This window comes from Semicossyphus pulcher, unplaced genomic scaffold, assembly GCF_022749685.1.
Source record: "Semicossyphus pulcher isolate SPU_LCO1_2020_fin unplaced genomic scaffold, fSemPul1.0.p SCAF_19, whole genome shotgun sequence".
Lineage (NCBI taxonomy): Eukaryota > Metazoa > Chordata > Actinopteri > Labriformes > Labridae > Semicossyphus > Semicossyphus pulcher.
Window position 1 is genome coordinate 15,323,823 of NW_027211692.1, and position 21,256 is coordinate 15,345,078.

The following is a 21,256-nucleotide window of genomic DNA, read 5'->3' on the forward strand; positions in this document are numbered from 1 at the left end:
ATGCAGTGGAAATAGACCCATTGACAGCGAGGAGTTGATAATGTGCCTGACTGCAGGGTTAAGTGTAGGGGAAACGGTCTGTAGGGTCTAGCGGGCAGGTAGTGGGCCAAGAGTTCAGCAGAAGTTTGGAGACTTTGTAAGAGGGGAGAATGAGGCGAGCGAGGTGCTATTAGCTGGTGGCTGCAGGCTGAGTTGGTCAGGCTCAGAGAACTGATTACTGATGGTAGACATCGGCAAAGTATGAAGAATTTAAGTAGTGAAGACTGATCATTTTTGTTTGGTTGCTTTTTCGTCTGTGTTTCGTTATGTGTTTTAAGCTACATTGATTCAGCTGTGATTTGCAAAGCACTGGTCCTGGTTAATGTGATACTAAATCTAGAAACAAAGTATTCCCTTTAGTTGATGGTGCTGATCTGATTTAGACATGCAGGTGATGGAGACAAAAAGGAGCTCAAAGGCATCACTCACATTGTATCCAACATTGCTTCTTTTATTCCTTGTGATAAACCTCTCAGCGCCGGTTTATTTTCTCTCTCCCCATTAAGTCCACTTAATACCGGCCTTTAATATCCTGGGCTTTAATTGTAAGATGTTGTAGAAATCTTGGCCCTCGGCTCTCGGAGAGATAAAAACTAAAACATGTTTCATGGAGAATCGGAGAAACTGAACATCTCATGAGGACTTTCAAGGATTCTCCCTGTAAAGGCAACTTTAGTTCGTTTCTGGGAACGTGAGCAGCCGACATCGCGCAGCTTCCTCAGCTTTAACTGAATATAACATAAACACAAGAGCTGTGTACACACTTGTATGCTTGTCTGATGGATTCACACACATGCAACTATCAAAACAAACACACACAGTCATACAGGCACACACGTTTTCCGACACACGCTCAATCTGTGCTCCATGGCTCCCATCTAAGTGATTTGTATCCCGCGATCCGAGCTACTCGGCAGGATTGAATAAATCACATCAGGTTGGCAGTGACTCATCACATGTTGACAGGGTGCCTAATGTCATTTGAAGGTTAGGTGAGCACAGGATTGGGCCTAGCAGCGCCTCGCTTTGTGATGTCATTTTGAGTCTTGATGAAAGCGTACAGGCTCACGCTTTCTCGCTTTTTCACACACGCACACGCTTGTGTCACACAAAACAGTCAAAAACACGCGTTGACACACAATGCTGGCTGACATATTATCCCTCTCTGCAAAGCGTGGGGCCATTAGTTCAGCCAGCACACACACACACACCCACACACACATTTACACACACTTACACACACCCCTCCGCCTGTTTGTTTTGTTTTTTTCATGTTCCATTTCCCCTCCACACACCCGTGATCCCTCTTGTCACTGCAGTCATTGTCATGCATCCACGCCTGAAGAGCTGCCAGCTCTTCCTTACTGTCACACACACACACACACACACACACACACACACACACACATTCACGCACGCACACATGACTGATAAAACTTAAATTAAATACACTCATGTACTCGCTCGCCCATACACACTCTGCCCTCCCTCCCACACATACATACAGCTGTTACATCTTGGCCTGCTTATCTGCCTGCCTGTCTCTCCGGAAATAAGCTGTGTTTTCTTCTTCTGGTGTCATAAACCTGCAGCAGAGTTACAGAAACAACATATTCAAGTTTCAACACAGCACAAGTCCTCATGAAAAGACACAAACATAAGCTCCTCCCCTTTATTTTCACCATTCATGTTACTTGGTGCTGATTGACAGCTTTGTTTATGAAGGTGATTTGGGGGGTAAGTTGTTTTTAACCAATTGGGGTTCCGGGGTCAACATGCTGAAATATTCTTCTCAACACTGTCATACGATGAAATGCTTCATAATGGAACTGCCACTGAAGAAACAAATTAAGTGTACAAACAAACTCGACCTGCACAAACAGAATTTTCTCTTAATCTTAAAATATTTTTTTGCTCTGACCATTACAAGAAGGTTGCCTCGCCCCGGTTGCTCTGTGCTTGTAAAGTAGAGACAATAACACTTACTGCCTCTGTCCTTGTCGTTTCGCCTCTTCCTTGCTGCTCTTTCTCTCTGTCTCACTCTGTGTGTCTCTCTGGGTGTGTCTGGCATTGATAGCAGTATTGTCGAGGTGATACAGAATTCAATTTCACAAGTTTATTGTTCTGGTAAAAATTTCTCGTCCCATATCTGTGAATGTGAACGAATGCAGGAAACATCCATTGTAAAAAAAAAACGCATCACAACAACCTCGACCTCCATCTCTGGTGTGCATGGTGGCACAGAAGATTTGTAAATAAAAAAATCTTGTCAGTCAAAGTGCTTTAGAGGGCAGCCACTGTGACTGTGAAAATGATTGGGATTTAATTAATTCCCCTCCATGGCTTATGTAAAGTTCATATTTCCCTGTTTAGACACAGAGTTTGAGAATCAATCAACTGAGTAATAGAAAAGGTAATAGGCTACGTGGACGGTGACAACAGAGAGCTGCAACCAGCTAGAATATAAACTATGTCAATATTATCTCACAACAAGTGTGATTCACCACATAATGTCGGCTTGCTACTTAATTGTAATGCAAACACATGAACTCACTTACTTAACAATTACATTTATTATGTCTGTGCTGTAGAGAGAAGGATAAGTATAAACGTCCCGAGAGAGAAGGACAAATCTTTGGACTCCTGAAATAAATTCCTGTTTCCTCGACACATATAATATTTCCCATTTAGCCATTTCAAAGTATTTTCAAGACCAAAGTTGAACTGCAGCGATTGAAAGGAACTTTGATGCTGTTGTTGTCTTAATTAAATCAAATTGAGATTTATTCTTGACACAAGAGGAACATTTTCCCATATCAGCATCATGTGGTAGCAGCAGCTGGAGTTGATTTGATTATCTATAACTTTGCAGTTCTCGTGTGAAAAGAGCTTGAAACAACTGTGATTTGACATGGAGGCCGAGTAAAATGCTCCATTGAATCTTCCAATCAGCTCATTTTGATCCATCTCAGATTGCACAGATGATTAATAAGTCTCATTCACGTCCTAATTATTTATTTCCTTATTTTGAGGACAGTCGTCTTTATTAAAACATCATCTCTCTACTGTGAGCTCACAGGTATCCAAGTTGAATACATATTTATTGCTGCAAATACTTTTTTTTGTGAACAGCTCATTTAAGGGCTTGTAACTATAATGCATTATGATGCATTATTGCTGGCTTTGTAGAGTAGAGCATATTGTATATAATTCCAGCTTAGAAAGAAATGTTTTGACGACTCTATTTCAAGGCTGCAGTTTCCTGCACAGGTTTCCACTTTAAAGGACAAATTCCCCCCTGAAAAAGCCACTGTCAGTCAAAGCGGGTGTTCTCTACAATCAATAGAAGCCATAATATTTCAAATTGGCCTTAGCTGTGGAGAAAGTTGTACAAACAGCTTGTGGTTTCATCCATTCTAGATTCCTACAACACCCAGCATGCATTGCGCCTCTCTCTCTGAAAGGAATGGCCCAGCAAGGGTGTGGTTACATAAGCAAGTTATCTGTGAGGTCTATAAGTTAGGTCTGTGCGAGAAGTCTGCCTGTTTGTTATGTTCGTTCTTTCGACCACAACAGTTGGTAAACATAGGAGGTAATTTACTCGTCTCAAGGTCCGATTCACAAAGCACATTGCACTGATGATAGTCAAGCACAAAAAGTTTCGCAGATTCGTGCAGTTTGCTTTTGTTTTGTGTCTGATTGTGGAGAGAAGCTGTCTGCAGCTCCACTCTCTGCTGTGTGGTGCTGCGCTCTCAGCTGCACGCACACTGACGGACCTCACCTGCATGCACAAATCGATGAGGAGATGGGAGAGGAGGGAGCAGATCTTTGAACAGCTTTCTGTAAAGGCCAGACTCAACAGGTGTTTTCTATTATTTCTCTCTGTGATGCAGCTTTATGTTTTTAAAACGAGCTTGCAACAGCAGCGTATACAGTCCATCCATATATTAACCCCCTTCCTGCGTAAAGGCTCCGGACATGTGGACAAAGTGTGCCCCTGTGCCGAGGTTCAGCCTCACACAGCTCCGGACTGATTGGTCTCCTGATTATAATAATAATGACAATATATTATTAACAGATTTTTTACATACAGATTTTTACAGACAAATACATTTTTTGATCACACAAAAGGTGGAATTGTCGTCATGATCACTGGAAACTCTGAGCCTGACAGCCCTTACAAAACTGCACCACAGCTCCCACCACCTGCTGTTAGCGCTGCCGTTTGTGAACTAGGTCTAATCATCACAAAAACAAGGAATGGCAGCAGCAAAGCAGATAAATTAGTATTTTTAATTTTTGGCCATTACTGGCATTAACATACTTATATTAACTTACATTTTCCAAAGTATATTGCATGATGCAATTGTTCTTATAAAGTTTTTTGAGCCTGATCAGTGTAGTGCATGTTTTAATGTTTTCAGAACAAGTATTCCACAGGTTCACCCCCCTGACTGACAGACAATGATTTTTAACGTTTGTTCTTGTCTTTACTTTTTCAAATAAGAATGTTCCTCCCAGATTGTATTTGCTGACCCTCATTTTAAACAACCTCTGGATACTTAATGGTAATTGTCCACATCCCAAAATGGAAAATGAGTCTTTTATGTCTCAACGCTTTGACTTTGCCATTTTTAAGAGAGAGGAATGGCGCACGCATCGAAATGGATATTTGTATTCATGAAGGCATTCATTAATCATTTACGGCTGATTTTGAGGGTTAACGGGTCGGGGCGTGAGGTCGTTTCATGTTCAAAAATTATAAATCGATCAGGATTCATAAAGAGAACTTGTGTGATAGACAGAATTCAGATTTTTGATGAGCACTGACATTAATGGAAACTAAAGCCAGCCTACAAAGAAGGAGACTATATTTTGTTTGACTGCCTTATGATAGCGAAGATACTGGAGTCTGTGTGAGACCTGTTTAATATGTAAGTCAGGCCTCTGTGCCTTATCACCGCAAACATAACAAAATGCAAACAAACTCTGAGAGGGTTGTTTACCATAAAATTATAAGACTTGAACTTCCCCAGTCTCTTTTTATCTTTACAGATTAGCCAGTCGGCGGCTGGATGTTTGTGTAAATGAAGGTAAACCATTTAGTGTAGTGTTCCACCTCTCAGACTCACACCTCTGTATGTGTGAGGAGTTCTGGCGTATTGATTACTCTGTCAGGCCTTTTACCAGCAGCCCTCCCTCTGAGCCCCATGTCGGGGTGACTCACTGTTGACAATTGTATTACAGCCTATTATCTTCCAAATCCCAGGGCTCGAGCAGAGCTCACTGTAGGGTCTGCTTTGGAAAGTTGGAATTGCTTGCTGACTTCATACCTGACTTCCTTTCTATTCTCTATTACTTTCCTCTCAGCATCATTGCACAATCCCACCTGGCTCCTACTAACCTTTCTTTACTTCCTCTTCTATTTCCTCCTTCCCTTCATTTCCTTATCTTTCTTGAACCTGCCTTTTACTGTTTAAAAAACTGAGAACTTGCCAACACAAAGTCACCACAAGTCAAAACTCCGGTTTTTTTTGCTCACACCAACTCATCTGAAATGTATCAAAGACCTTACATGCATGCTTTGTTAAAAGCGCTTCTCTGAAGTGTAAATTCTCAGCTATTTCACCTCTAAGGTAGCAGCATCTCTTTGGCTTGCAGGGATGCAGATGCTCCAATGTGTGGGTGTCAAATGCTGGTAAATTGCTAATTAACTGAATTAAATTGACAAATTCACTTTGTGAAGCACTAAACAGCTGTAAACCAGCACCAGAAAGCCCCAAATACTTACCATGATGATATGTCTCATTTACTAACCATCAGAACGTGCTTGAGTCATGTATTTTTAAATGGAACTTTGTTCATTATGGTGCTTTTGTATTGTAACACATTTAGCACCTACCCACAAGCCGTAATTGATATTTTGAAGAGAACATACGATTTCCCCCTCTTTGCTGTTTTAATCAGCCTGATACAAGTTTGAAGGAAAAATTAAATTTCCTCCCTTAACACTGGGATACAGGATGGATGTTCTTTTGACATTACAATGACTCTGAATAGTGGACGACGCTTCCTGAATTGAAGTTGGTGAGACTAAGTAATCCAGACGGGAAGTTTAATAAATGATCAGGCTGAGCTGATCGTGTTCAATCAGGATTAGAAGGGGCTACAAAACAAGGTTGGCCTCTGTTATTTTCTCTTATAATTTACTCTTACAGGCAGGTGACATCTGTTTTAGTTTAATTAGAACTCTAAGAGTCTTTGGACACCGAGACCTCAATTAACTTTGCATGAGGTTAATGGAGATGCACACAAAAAACCCTCTTCTTCTGTGCTGCTGAATGTTTGGGAATTTAACTTAATTCATCTTACTGCTATCACAATATAATTGTGGTTTTCTAAACTGGATGCCTTTAAGCTGTGTATAATGCTTGTGTGTACTGTATGCTTAACAGCCATCACCATGCAAAACACCCTGCTGATCCAATTAAATTGTTTGCAGAATTGGCCGCATTTCTGACTGGGCTGAGAGCAGCACAAAGACTTTATACGACTCACACTTCCATTCCCTTGAAATGAAAAAGGGGCAAACAAAAAAGGAGAAAGCTCTCTGACACAATAAACCAAGTTAATCAAAATTATTTGAAGATATCCTCAGATTATTGTGTAATATGACAAAGCAGAAAACCAAAATGAAATGGCTATCAAAGGGAAGTCTGAGAAAAATCTCACTCCTCGTTGTAAAAGACCGCAGAGAGCCTCAGCTAGTCTGGATATATTTAATGTGGTTGGAGTTTATTTTGATCAAGGAGCAAGAAATCTTGTTAGCCCTTCTTGCATTCTTCATACAAAATCCACGCAACCTCAACAATAAAAGCAAATTAAATGTGTTCAATACTAAATAATAGTGATGCGACTGTACAGCCATACCAACATTTCCTGGATATATATTGTTTTCCTGCTTTGGACCCTCTGACAGAGAGGACGGCTAATCTCTGATAGGTTACTTGGTCTTGATTAGAAACACTCAGGTGATCGATCTGAAAAACTCAGAGCTTCACTCAAAGGAGTAGCGTTTAGTTTTGGTCTCTCAATGTTGTTTTCTGTATCAGTACTTCAGCCATCAACTCCTCCACCTCACTGCCGACTGTGCTTCCTTTCTGTTTCCCAACAAAATAATATCTGAGCTTAAATATAACCTCAGAGATTATATCTTAAATATATATAAATACCCTTTTCTACTTTGAAGGCATTTCTCCTTCGAAATGTAATTTGCTGTTTGTGTTTGCTTTGTGCTGTTATGTATCTCCATAAAAGTCTTCTGGGTTTTGAATGAATAGCTTATTGGAAAAGATTGACTGTTTTAGATTCCAAACATATGCTGCTGTCTGCAATATTCATGCCGTTTTTGGCCTCCACCAGCCTAAGAATTATTCTGGGCATAAGGTCTCTTCCTCACAAATAGGCTGTTACTGTTGCTGGTCAGATGTAATTCCATGAATAATAGAATAAAGTTGGTCATTTGTTTCCAACACTGCAGGAACGCTGCCAGATTGTTGTGATGTATGCGGCCATTAGATGGTTTTAAACAAAGCTAATGTATCAACCCGAGCACGCCGCACTAAGATATATGTTATGTTAATTCCATGGTCATCTCACAGGGAATGAGAGAAGCCGGCCACTGGGAATGATGGAAGTGGCAGTAAGTGACTTACACAAGAGGGATGACTGTGGGCACAATTTATGCACATACAGCACAGTGAAGTATCCTGACAGCAACTGTGTCACCAAAGAAACTCAATTACAGTTTTCATGTCCAGCTGCAGTAGAATATTGTGATGGATTAAATGAACAGAAAATTCAGCAAATCATTAATCCAGTTTTTCTATTACACCCCAGGTTCATAACAAGTCTGCAGGCATGACATTTGGTGAGGCTCCCTCTCCTCCTCCTCTCCTCCCGTCCTACGCTCGCTGAGAACATCGTAATTAAGAGGCTGCAGGAGGATTTAGAGCTCAGCCTGAATTTATGTGGCAATTGATACAAGCATGAAATGACTTATTGCCAAAAACACTGCATAAACATTCCAGCTATTAGACAATAATCAGTTTGCCACTAGAAATGGATTTCATTACAGAGCGAGGACCAGACAGAGGACTTAAGGTTTTAGCCTGCTAGACCCCTTCACCAAGTAAAACAGGAGGGACATCATTAATTGTTCTATTATCATCAGGGAAATCGGTATGCAATTTACAGAAATGTTACTCAATCATGGACTACTAGAGTCGCTCTTTAGTGGAGATGATATTTCTTTCATTTTCAAGTTATTGGTTATGATTGTCACCAGTAATTGTTCTGCCTTTCTCTGGGACACATTTAAGATGGTGTCTTAACAGTTTCAGGATAGAGCAGCCTGAGGAAATAACACATGTCTCTTTAAAGCTGAACTAATCAACATTTTTGCTGAATGACTACATAATGACTGTAAAAGGGTGCATTTTTAGCAACCAACAAAGAATTATCGCCCAACAAATGCAGTTGCCATCAAACCTAAAAAGTAATTTAGCCTCTTTCATCTCATTGCTTTGGTGTTATGGTCCGGAAATGTACAGTTCTTTTACTAATGTCGTTTCACTATGGAAATTGCCTCAGCATGACCAACTAGGGAGGCTCCAATGACAGTCAGTGACAGACAGGTTGAACTGTGCTCAGGGCCCATGCTCTCATATTACCACAGTCGACTCTTTCGACTCAAATAATTCTTGCTGTCTTTCTACGAAGAAACTATGCTAAGCTCCCTCAGCTCATCTAGGCTAGCTTGGATAGCAGCTCAACAGTTCACCAACAACCCGTTAAGGACTTGGTCACCGAACGCAGTTCCCAGCTTCAGTCTGGGTTTGCTGAGCAAGTCCTTCGAAAGAAGTGTACTCCAGTATAAACTGGAGCAGTGTCCATGTCAAGGTGAGCTTTTCCTCAGGCTAACCCATATTTGCTTACCAGGGTTGCCGGTGACAGTGTAACATTTTACCCATCCACAGGCTAACGGGATGCGGCTCGCCTAGTATGGATCAATATTTTTTAATGTACCGTACTGTGCAAAAGTTTTAGGCAGGTGTGAAAAAATGCTGTAAACTAAGAATGCTTTCAAAAATATAAATAATTGTTTATTTTTATCAATTTACAAAATGATAAGTGAGCGAACAAAAGAAAAATCTAAATCAAATCAATATTTGGTGTTACTACCCTTTGCTTTCAAACCAGCATCAATTCTTATAGGTACGCTTGCACAAAGTCAGGGATTTGTAGGATTGTAGTCAGGTGTATGATCAACTCATTATACCAGACAGGTGCTAATGATCATCAATTTCACATGTAGGTTGAAACACAGTCATTAGCTGAAACAGAAACAGCCGTGTAGGAGGCTTAAAACTGGGTGAGGAACAGCCAAACTCTGCTACCAAGGTGAGGTTGTGGAAGGTGTGGTTTCATGTCACAGGTCATACACCATGGCAAGACTGAGCACAGTAACAAGACACAAGGTAGTTATAGTGCATCAGCAAGGCCTCTCCCAGACAAAGATTTCAAAGCACACTGGGGTTTCAAGATGCGCTGTTCAAGCTCTTTTGAAGAAACACAAAGGAACGGGCAATGTTGAGGATCGTAGACACAGTGGTCGGCCCAGGATACTTATTGAAGCAGATGAAAAACACATCAAGCTTATTTCCCTTCAAAATCGGAAGATGTCCAGCAGTGCCATCAGCTCAGAACTGGCAGAAACCAGTGGGACCCAGGTACACCCATCTGCGGTCCGGAGAAGTCTGGCCAGGAGTGGTCTTCATGGAAGAATTGCAGCCAAAGTTTGTTCGCCGAAAGGGCTGAAGAGCGGTACAATAATGAGTGCCTGCAGGCAACAGTGAAGCATGGTGGAGGTTCCTTGCAAGTTTGGGGCTGCATTTCTGCAAATGGAGTTGGAGATTTGGTCATGATTAATGGTGCCCTCAATGCTGAGAAATACAGGCAGATACTTATCCATCCTGCAATATCATCAGGGAGGCGTATGATTGGCCCCAAAACGACCCCAAACATACAGCCAATGTCATTAAGAACTATCTTTAGCGTAAAGAAGAACAAGAAGTGATGGTATGGCCCCCACAGAGCCCTGATCTCAACATCATCGAGTCTGTCTGGGATTACATGAAGAGACAAAAGGATTTGAGGAAGCCTACATCCACAGAAGATCTGTGGTTAGTTCTCAAGATGTTTGGAACAACCTACCAGCCAAGTCCCTAAAAACAAAAAAGGCAAAGGGTGGTCACAGCAAATAGTGATTTGATTTAGATTTCTCTTTTGTTCATTCACTGCATTTTGTTAACTGATGAAAATAAGACTGTCTCCTGTGAGAGGGCCCTGTAGCTGAATCTCTCAGGCCTAAGAGATGGGCAAAAAGCAAAAGTTATGGACGCAGCATACAACCCCACCAAGGGTCTTTCTGGTCCAGCTCTGGAAAAAATGTGGGAGGCCAGCGCCCTCAGGAAACAAGAGGGTGAAGCCTTCAACCTGTGCGTACCCCAAAAAAACATCCCTTTTTACTCCTGTTATTTTGTATTCTGAAGAAAGGGAGCTCATCCCTTGTCCCATTTTATATCTCTGTGTATTAAATAGACACCTACAAAAATTCACATTCAGGATGTTAACACACAGAGTGCTCTGCGATTTGATCAGCCCAAACCAGTGGTTTACAACAATCGATCTGTCAGACGCATTTTGTCACATCACTATTATCCTGCACACAGAAAGTTTCTCAGTTTTGCCAATCAGGGCACAGCCTATGAGTACTAAGCCATCCCTTTTGGGCTGTCATTAGCCCCGAGGGTGTTCAGCAAGTGTGTGGAAGCAGCTCTGTTTCCGTTGAGGAACAGCGGCATCAGAATATTTCAGTACATAGACGACTCTCTGATATGCTCCCGCACGCAGAAATAGACAGTCAGGGATTCCGCTGCAGTGATAAATTATCTCAAGAATCTGGGCTTCAATATAAACTGGGCAAAGATCCGAGTGTAACCAGCTCAATTTACAGAATATCTGGGTCTTTACATAATCTCACTCTCCTATCACATCACGCTAACAGAGGGGAGATTAGCATCTCTCACTCGTGTCTCCTTCTTCCAGCTGGGAAAAGTCGTATCGTTCAGACTATGCCTGCGCCTGCTCGGCCTGATGGTGTCAGTGATATCTGTAGTGCATCTGGGGCTTCTAATGATGAGGAATTTTCAGCGCTGGGTCGCAGAGTCCAGAGTAACCATGACGATGGATGCATCCCTTTCAGAGGAGGTCTTGCCAGTGCCAGAGGCATTTCCTGAATTTTCTTCAAGGTCACCTGTAAAAACACATGGTGACCAACACCACTGTAGTAGCGTACATCAACCGACAGGCCAGCACTCACTCAGTTAGTTAACTCGGTAGATAATCCTGTGGAGCAGCACCAGACTCCTGTCCCTGCGAGAGATACATTTGCCTGGCATTTTGAACAGGGGTGCAGATCTTCTGTCTAGAGGGAACCTGCTGTATGGGGAGTGGACCCTCCATCCATGGCCTAACATGCTGCTTTACGCATTCCCCTCTCTCTGATCTCCCCATCACTAGCCAGGGAGAGAGCAATGCCTGTTGCTAATCCTGATAGCGCCACGGTGGTCATCCAAGCATTGGGTAGTGGAAACAATAAAACTTATGCCAGGGAAGCCATGGCTTCTTCCCCTATTTGCAGGGATCTTCTGTCCCAAGCACACAGGGATATCTACCACCATCACCCAGTCCACATGGCACTCTGTGTTTGGCCCGTGAATTGTGGAACCTGGCAGGAACGTGTCTGCCAGTGCAGGTCATTGACACCATTCAGAGTGCAAGATCCTCCTCCACCCGCTCTCTTTGATAAGTGGTGGATTTTTGAGTGGTGCAACTCGAGGCACATCATCCCTTTTCAGTGTTCTATGAAGGATCTACTTTGTTTCCTACAAGAATTATTAGATATAGGGAAAGCTTTTTCTACATTAAAGGTGGACTTAGCGGCCATCTCAGCTTGTCATTTAGGCTTTGGGGATAAGCCTGTGGGGCAACATCCCTTAATCTGTCGTTTCATTAAGGGCGCACGTTGCATGCTCCCTGTGTCCAGGCCCCTGGTTCCTCTGTCAGATCTGTCGATGATGTTGGATGCCCTCTCTCACCACCCATTTGAGCCTATAAAAGCAGCGGGGATGAAGTTTGTTCCTCTGATAACAGTATTACTCTTAGCTTTGACCACAGCAAAGCATGTGAGTGACAGGCCAGGACTCACCAAGGTCTGCCTGCGACCAAACCCGGCCTTTGTGCCTAAGGTGATTGAATTAGCCTTCAGATGCTCCACAGTAGAGCTTTTGGCTTTTCACCCACCTCCATTCTCTTCAGTGGAGGAGCAATGACTTAATACATGTGCTTAAGCTGCATGTGTATTTAAGTAGGACAGCAGGATTCAGAAAAGATCAGCAGTTTGTGTTGTGGGCCGCTCCCCATAAGAACTGTCCCGCCAGAGGCTGTCCCATTGGATGTGGAGGCCATGTCTTCGTCCTATGGATGTAAGGGTTTGCAGGCCCACCAGGGTTTGAGGGCTCATTCCACGAGGAGCATGGCCACTTCATGGGCACTGTTCAAGGGAGTTTCTGTACAGGACATCTGTGCTGCGGTAAGCAGCCTCACCCTTTTGTATGCTTTTACAGGCTGGATGTCTCGGGGCCATCATTGGCATGAGCAGCGCTTGAGACAAACTGGGAATGGTTTATGGCTTTGGGAACCTTTATGCATTACGGGAGTGGTCTATATTTCCGTAGTGAAACACGGAACGGTATTAGAAACAGATGATAACAGAGTGAGGTGTTTCACCAGCGCGTCCTTGCATAGACACGGAAAGAAACCAGTCTAGAATGATTTGAGAGGGAGGGGTTGACTGCGACTGAGGGGGCAGGCCCTGAGCAAAGATCGCCCTGTCTGTCACTGACACACGTGGTGTTACTGAAGCTTCCCTAGTTGGAAACGCCGAGGCGATTCCCAAAGTGAAACACCTCACTCTCTTATCAAAAGGCAATTGCGGGCGCATACGTCCGAGATAACCAGACATCTGTGGTTGGCTCCCTTTGTTAAGGTTGTAACTCTTGATTTTCCTCGCTGATGGTCGCTTTCCTTTTTAGACTGTTTGCCTCTACACAGGATGTAGAACCATGTATGCAGCAGAGATGTAATCAGTGTTCACAGCCTGTTTCACTGTCCAAAAATCAATACTGTACTTTTTAACTGAAAACAATTAAAATAAATAACTTTCACTTGTATAACCGTCCTTAATCCCTTTAATTCATGTTAATATTAATCCCCCGTTACTGAATATGCAACTTCAATCTATTGTTGTGACTCACTTGACATTATTACAGCATTGCTTAGTTTACACCATCATTCACTGTTAGTTCTCAACTTCAGCAAACTCCATTGATTCAAATGCCATTGTTATAAAGTTCTTCCAACAGGCAAATGTTCAGATGACTCAAACCTATTGAAATACTGAGTTGTTTCATATTCACCAAAGTGACAGTATAAAGCAGCATTCTAACATCCCTGCACAGCATGCACACATAACACACAACTCCCTGTACAGCCTACCTTGTATCTGAAAGGTTTATCTTTAAAGAGAGCGTTCAGGTAGAGATATCAGTTTGTGTCACAGGATGTAGAACCATGGATGCAGCAGAGATGTAATCTAGAGAATCACTATAATCTCAGCATTTCTATCCTATTTAGGGAGATGAGATCATCAGACAAAGAGAAGATCTAAAAGAGGCTGTTTGATAAAAGGTTTTTGCCTCATTTTGGATATCCTGTTTTGAATGGTGGATTTGTAGAGGCTTACAGCACTGCAAGGAAATGTATGTGTGTGTGTGTGTGTGTGTGTGTGTGTGTGTGTGTGTGTGTGTGTGTGTGTGTGTGTGTGTGTGTGTGTGTGTGCGTGTGCGTGTGTGTGGATGGGTTAGGACTGAGAAGGGGGTTAGAGGGGTTGGGTTCATGACAGGGTATCCCACTATCGGCAGCATCAGTCCTCCTGGGATCTCATTATTCACGGCTCATGCTGACTACATCGTAACAAACACCAAGTGGTCACACATTCGCGCATTTCTGTTGGTGAGTGTACATGTGTGAGTGTGTGAAAGGTCCATTATGTGAAAAGTAAGAAGAATCACTGGAAGCCAAAGGATATAAAATCCTATTAAAAATTATAAGAGAGGGTTGAAAGAATAGAAAAGGAGACAGGAATGAAGAATAGATAAGATTTAGAGTTTTTCAGAGAGAAAAGGACAAAGTGAGGAGGTGAAGCAACCGTTTTTGGTTGGTTGGCTCGAGTTCTGGCTGCTGATTGATCTCCAGGTGACAGCCGGTGTCAGGGGGCCCTTGGCCAGGCTGTCATTCCCTCGCCCTCTCCCACCCTTCCTCCCCCTCTCATCTCTGCTCTGTCGTTCTCTCTTTCTCCCCCACTGCTTTTTTAGTCCTCAGTTATGCCAACTAATCTCTCACCTTCTTTTTCTCTCCACTGATTCAACCTCTAGCTCCCTCGCTCTCCCTCTGTCTGCCTGTCTGTCTGTCTGTCTGTCTGTCTGTCTGTCTGTCTGTCTGTCTGTCTGTCTGTCTGTCCTCCTCATCATCATTCTGCCCCTCCATTGTCCTCCTCACACCTACATGGGTGACAGTTGGTTCCTCTGCTGCTCTTCTCTGCCCTCCAACACAGCCTTTTTCATTCCCTCACTGCTGAAGGCCAACTGTCCTCTGCTGAGCACTGCCCACATATTTAATATGCAACAGAGCATAATTGCTCATGTGCAGGATTAGTCTGTTTATGTCCAGCCATATGCATGTGTGTGTGTTTGAATTTGACTGATTGTGTGTCAGTGTCTGTGCCCTGAAACCTTCCAAAGGCAACACATTACTTTTCATCAGACATGGCCTGAGGATATTTTGGTGACCTTGGTCTTCAGTGATAGTGTGCCTGTGCTGCTCAGTGATAGGGGTGCATGCATGTGCCTGTGCATACATACAGGCAGCCTTGAGGGGCATGCTTAATGATAGGCTCGTTTGCAAGGCTCTGCCTCTAATGATCTATTAAAGTACACTTAGCCAGTAATTATATGGCCAGTCCCAAGAGGCTTTTGAGGCCCCTCAAGGGACAGCTAAAGATACAAGAGTGTTTAATGTTATGCGCAAGAATCAAAAATATTACAGCCCTAAACTTAGCTTTAGGTTTATGATGAAAATGAAAGGATAATTCTCAGATGAGATTTTCTCCTGATGTAATCACATAGGTGGTTAAAATTAGAATAAGGATTAAGTGTTCCTCATGCTTAGCTTCTTCTGAGGAACATTTAATCTCTGTTTTAGCTCTCCTCGTCTTCCCAACTTCTTTTAATTGTCTTATTTCAAAGAAAAATGCAAAATCTACAGAGCAGGGCTATCAGTTTCTCTAAAGGAGCTTCTTTAAACTTAGCAGAATAGTTACAAGGAACAGACAGCCTCTTCTCTAACAAGATCATTAGACCATTTTCAAAGTCATTAACAGAATTGTTTCCTGAAGTTCACACATTGCTAGAAGCCTCTCAGTTCTTTCCCTGTCTCAATCAACGACAATTTATGTGTTAAGACTATTCTTTTTGCACTCTTTTTAAGCTGCAAAACTTCTCACACATTTCTGTCATTTCTGTGTTTTTGTTTTCATGCAGTTTATGCTTTACTCTTTTTGCTTTATTTCGGGGGAAATGAGGTACAATTAGCACTAACGCATTTCAGGTCCTGAAAATTCTCTGCACTGATGCAGCACAATTCAATGTGAATGCATCATCAGAGCAGGCTTAATGACAGCCAAGTCGGAACATATTTGTTGGTTGAAAGGCAGGAAGTAGCTTGGGTGGGATTGAAAGTGTTTACTGCAGGAATCAGCATGCAGCATTATGCAACAACAGCCATCCACATCACATGAACTTTAACTTTAACTCATTAACGTCTGTCTGTTTCCTGGTACAGAATCCCTCCATCTCTGAAGCTTGTAATATTTTGCAATGCTGTTACACAAACAAAAAATAGACAATAAGTTATTCTTGAGTGAGGGGTTTGAGTTGCCCTCTTTTTTCAAGTCAAGTTGAAATCAGCTTACACTCTTGAGAAGACATTTCTGTGCTTGGAGTATGCCGAGTCCTTGAGTGCAAATCTACATTTTGGTGTTGTTTATGACTGCAAAATCCTTGCACATTGTACATACACATTATTGAGTCCTACTAACTCATCTTGAGCCCTGTGTCGGCCTTCTTCACACTTGCCTGGATTACATTTACCAGCAAAGTTTTCCAGAGTTACTTGTTTTAAACATGCAGCAGCTGCACATCTGGGATTCCCAGGTTTTGGGAGGTTGGCACTGAGGATAATAGGCCTCCCACTCGAAGTCAACATCCACTGCTTCCTCCTGCCCTGCTGTGCTCCCAGTCTGTATCAGTGCACCCACTGGTGTCTTCACAGTGGTGTGAGTCATGCTCCGTCTCCTCTCGGTCTGAGAGCTTATCAGTTATTTCATTCACTGACCTGTTCACTCTTTTTGTCTGAGCGTCCATTATCTGATTTGCCTAATCCCCTCTCATCCATTTTCCTCTTACAGATGCAAAAAGAAAATATTTCTGTCTTTTATTTTTCTTTTGCAGCATGGCTGGACTTTAGACATCGTTAGCTTTGATATCTCCAGGAGCCAGCCAAGATCTCTCCTTCGACTGAATGAAACATGTTTGCTTGTTTTTAAAACTTAGATTTTCACCTCATCTGTAAAGCTCGTACCACATGTGAGGTTCCCACATGGCAGGAGGTCTAATGAAAGCGTGGCTGTTGGCAGCTTTGATCGTTTTTAATTAGAAAAAAAATTGTTTTCCCAATAATTTTCTTCCCCTTAACGTCATATACACATTTAAACTGCACTTCTATTTGTCTTTCCAACCTGTTGACCCTTTATACACATATATTGTGTTCCCATTTGTTCTTCCTCTGCTCTCTGCTCCTCAAACTGGCCTTACATCAACCCACTGTGACCTGCCGCCTCTTTCCATCTCACCACACCTTTTTATTTTCTACCTCAGCCTCTCCTGTACCACCCACCACCCCTTCTTATATTCAGAGTCACTGGCCTTGGTGACAGACGGGCAGACAGGTAGACTGGGTTTGGTCTGGCTGTCATAAGCGAGATGGCACAACGGGCTGCCAGGCGAAGGCTGCCACCTGAGGGGGTTCTGGGTTCTGACACCTCTATTAACCTTCAGGAGGTGTCCCTCCCCCTGTCACACCCCCACCTCCCCTCCTTTCCACTCTTCCTCCTCTCTATTGCTGCCTGTCCCCTGTCTGCTTTTCCCCAGGCGGAGGAAGACGTTCATGTCCCTGGAGCAAAAAAGCCAAATAACAACTTTTATTTCTCTGTCCTCCCAACCTGGAGCATTTCAATATGCCACAGATTTCCATCTAACTTTCTGAATTATCTATCAGCCTCTTGTTTTTTTCCCCATTTTCTGTCACCAGTCGGCCTCAGGCTCTCTCTGTCTCTCTCTCTCTCTCTCTAATTTTGGCACCTTAGCATTGCAATCGACCATTCATACAAATGACCTTTATGGAAGGGAATGCATATGGCCTGTGTAAAATGCATGGTTTTGTTCAATGATGCAGAGGGGGAATGAACGAATGCTGCAGCCTTCTCTTGTCAATCACTCGCAATAATGAGAGGTAATGAAAACTAAGTGAGACAGATGGAATCAGATGTAAACGTGATTGATTAACATATGCTCTATTTACCTTGACAGCAATTCAATACATCATTCTGCGTTATTTAAAGTAGATCATGGCAGCATATATACATATATTGTTACGGCAGACCCTGAATGATACTAAAAATGGGTAGTTATCTCTGGCTTCGCACTGAGTTGGCTTAAGTCATATCTATCAAATAGAACTTTCTCTGTACATGTAGGAAAATCATCATCGTCAACAGCAGACCTGTGGGGTACCCCAAGGCTCAATCCTTGGCCCCCTCCTCTTCTCCATATGCATGCTTCCACTTGGTCATATAATACGTATGCGTAACGTCCTTTTTATATTTATACCGATGACACACAGTTATATCTACCTTTGAAACATAATGATCAAAACTGCCTCAACTCCCTCAGAAACTGCCTCAAAGCATCAAATGATAGATGTCACAAAACTTTCTTCAGTTGAACGAAAACAAAACTGAAATTGTGGTTTTTGGGCAGCAAAATGCCAGGAACCAGATTTTAAAGGACCTAGTTTGTATATCAAATAATGTAGTACCAGCAGCCAGAAATCTAGGTGTGATTTTTGACAGTCGGCTGAAATTTGAGAGCAGGGGAGGAGAGTTGTCCTGTCTTGTTTTTATCAGCTCAGAAACATTACAAAATGAAGTCATTTTTAAGTTGGAAAGGGTTATTTGTGTTTTTATTTGATCTCAGTTAGACTACTGTCTCATTATACCTAGCTCAGACAAAAATCCTTGATTTGTTTTGTTTGATTCATGTTCTTTTATCCTTGTTGTTTAATGGAAACTTATGTAAACTTTCTTTTGAAAAGGTGCTATAAAAATAAAATTATTATTATTATTATTATAATAGCTCTCATGTAGGTCAGCAGCCAATAATCTCTCTCTCTCTCCCTCTCATTTCCCCTGCAGGAATTCTCTTTACTTCGACTGGACGATGTGGCGGACCAACGGGTCAACATTGTCGGTTTTTCAGTCTTCAACAAAACTCATCCCTTCTTCCAGGATTTTGTGCTAAGCCTCAACCGCTCCTGGCAGGAGAACTGTGACCATGCACCCTTCGCTGGCACCCCAGTAAGTACACACACACACACACACACACACACTCCACATGAACTCTTTTGTTTTATTTTTTCCAAACGGGGCCTTCCTCAGAATTACTCATTAGAATGCTTTATTTTATAATCACCTACTAAAACACAAGAGTAAATTAAGACACAAAAATGCCTCTGAATGAAAACATACTGCGATGACATTCATTCGGTTAGTTGTTATTGCAGGTGGTGCTTTAGGCCGTTGTTGTTTCCCAGACAGCTCATTAGCCGTGTTTAGCAACCTCCTTATTACATTTATAATGGCCCGTTCCTTGTTAAATTTGCTTTGGAGGGAATGCAAAGCAAAGGAGCGGCCTACCTGAACAACATCCTCTTTTAAATTAACCTGTGTTCTCATTTAAACTTGTTTAGCTTTTAACTTGTTTGTTGTCTTTAGTTCAACGTTTAACAAACTACTCCAGATATAAAAAAGAGTGACATCAACACAGCCTCAAATCACCACGCTTCACATATGAAGACTGCTGCAGGTTATTATTTTAAACAATATATAAATCCTTCCTCTCATGAGCCAACGACAGTACACAGAGAAATGTCCCTCATGTTTGACCATGTTATATTCTCAGCTCTTAAACCTGTGTTGTGATATTGGCTTATCTGAATTTCTTTGTCAGATTCAACCAATAATATGTTGTACATGACCCTCTGAGTGCTATCTGTTTGTAGATGAACTCTTGTTTATAAGACCAGAATTTATAAGTATTATCTGACTCCCCATTAATCCCTCTCAAGGCTGAGCTCTCTCAGCCATTTGTCCAGAGGTATCACTCATATAAATGGCATAACAGAGTAACAAGAATAACTTCACCAGCTATTAGATTGATATCCTGCTCAGAGAGACCAGTAAAGAAAAGTTAACTATTACTTCTTACATAAAAATACATTTCAATATATACATACCATATTAAAAAGTGGTTTTCCATCGTCTGTGAGTAAGGAAACTAACCAAGCTTACAGTATAATTGGAATATGAAGCGAGCTCAACTTCTTCAAAGTAATTAAAACTGAAATTTTCTTGTACCACTTCATCAAAACAACTTGTCTGTAATTAGTAATAACTGCTAACAAACACAAGAAGAACACATCTGGGTGCAGTTCTTTATTTTCTTAAGGGCTTCATTAGAAACCAGAAATTAGGCAAGTCAATTACAGAATCAATCTCTCTCTGTGTTTGAAGTCGGGATAAATCTAGAAAAAGGAACAAACACGCTCCTAATTGCACCAATCACCCTCTTCTGCTTCATACCAGCTGGGCGGTGAAACAGGTTAAGAATAGTTTGAACACAGCTTGAAAAAGAGTCGTGTTCTTTGCACAGCAGGTCACTAAGCTCCTTGTGAGCCTGCAGCAATTAGGACTTGTGACTAATTAGCTAATAACTAGAAAGAATAAAGGCTGATGGAGGCAGAGCAAGAAAGTGATTAACTCATTTAGACATGCACATAGATAATATGCTGTCTTTTCATTAACAGTAATTAGGTCCGGAGGAAATATAACTGTGGGGCTCACACATACAATAAAAGCATACAAGGGACCTCTTTACATGTAAAAGTCCATGTGGGGAAAATGCAGGCAGCTTCATGTCAGGAGGGTAAGAGAAGGTTTTACTGGAGACGATGTAATGTAGAAGTTATGCTGCCTTTTCTTTACTTGCAGTTATATCACGGTATTTACATTCTCAACATAGCATCGAGCAAAGTAACCTCACAGGCACACAAATAGTCCTTATCTTATCTGAGACCAAAATATCATCAGGTGCACAAGACGTGACTGTATTTGTGTTGGAGAGCTTCAAACAGAACCGAAGGCTAAAAGGTTTTAGATGCAACATTGTTATGTGTAAAACAGGCCTGAAATAGTGAAAGCTGCTCCTGTCGCCACACACACAACACACACAAGGATGCATGTTTCAGACCATTTCCCCTACACTTAACCCTGCAGTCACGCACATTATCAACTCATCACTCTCAACAGGTGTCTTCCCTACTGCATTCAAGCAAGCTCAGGTCACCCCACTGCTCAAAAAACCCACCCTCAACCCAACCAGGTTGAAAACTACAGACCAGTTTCACTTCTACCCTTCCTGTCAAAAATACTTGAGCGCACAGTCTTCAATCAAGTATCTTACTTCCTGTCCAAGAACAACCTGTTGGACCCAAATCAGTTTGGCTTTACGCAGGGGCACTCTACCGAAACAGCACTACTGTCGGTAACAGAATCACTGTGTCTGGCTAAAGCTGCTGGACA

The 21,256-nt window shown here is 42.1% G+C and overlaps 1 protein-coding gene across 1 annotated transcript in view; it reads left to right on the forward strand.

The window, feature by feature from the left end:
* Positions 1–21,256, forward strand: part of grik4 (glutamate receptor, ionotropic, kainate 4) — a 148,835-nt gene that overhangs the window by 81,225 nt on the left and 46,354 nt on the right. The window contains exon 7 of the mRNA XM_069668079.1: positions 18,812–18,973. Coding sequence (XP_069524180.1) covers positions 18,812–18,973 — 162 coding nt within the window. The remainder of the gene's footprint in view (positions 1–18,811; positions 18,974–21,256) is intronic.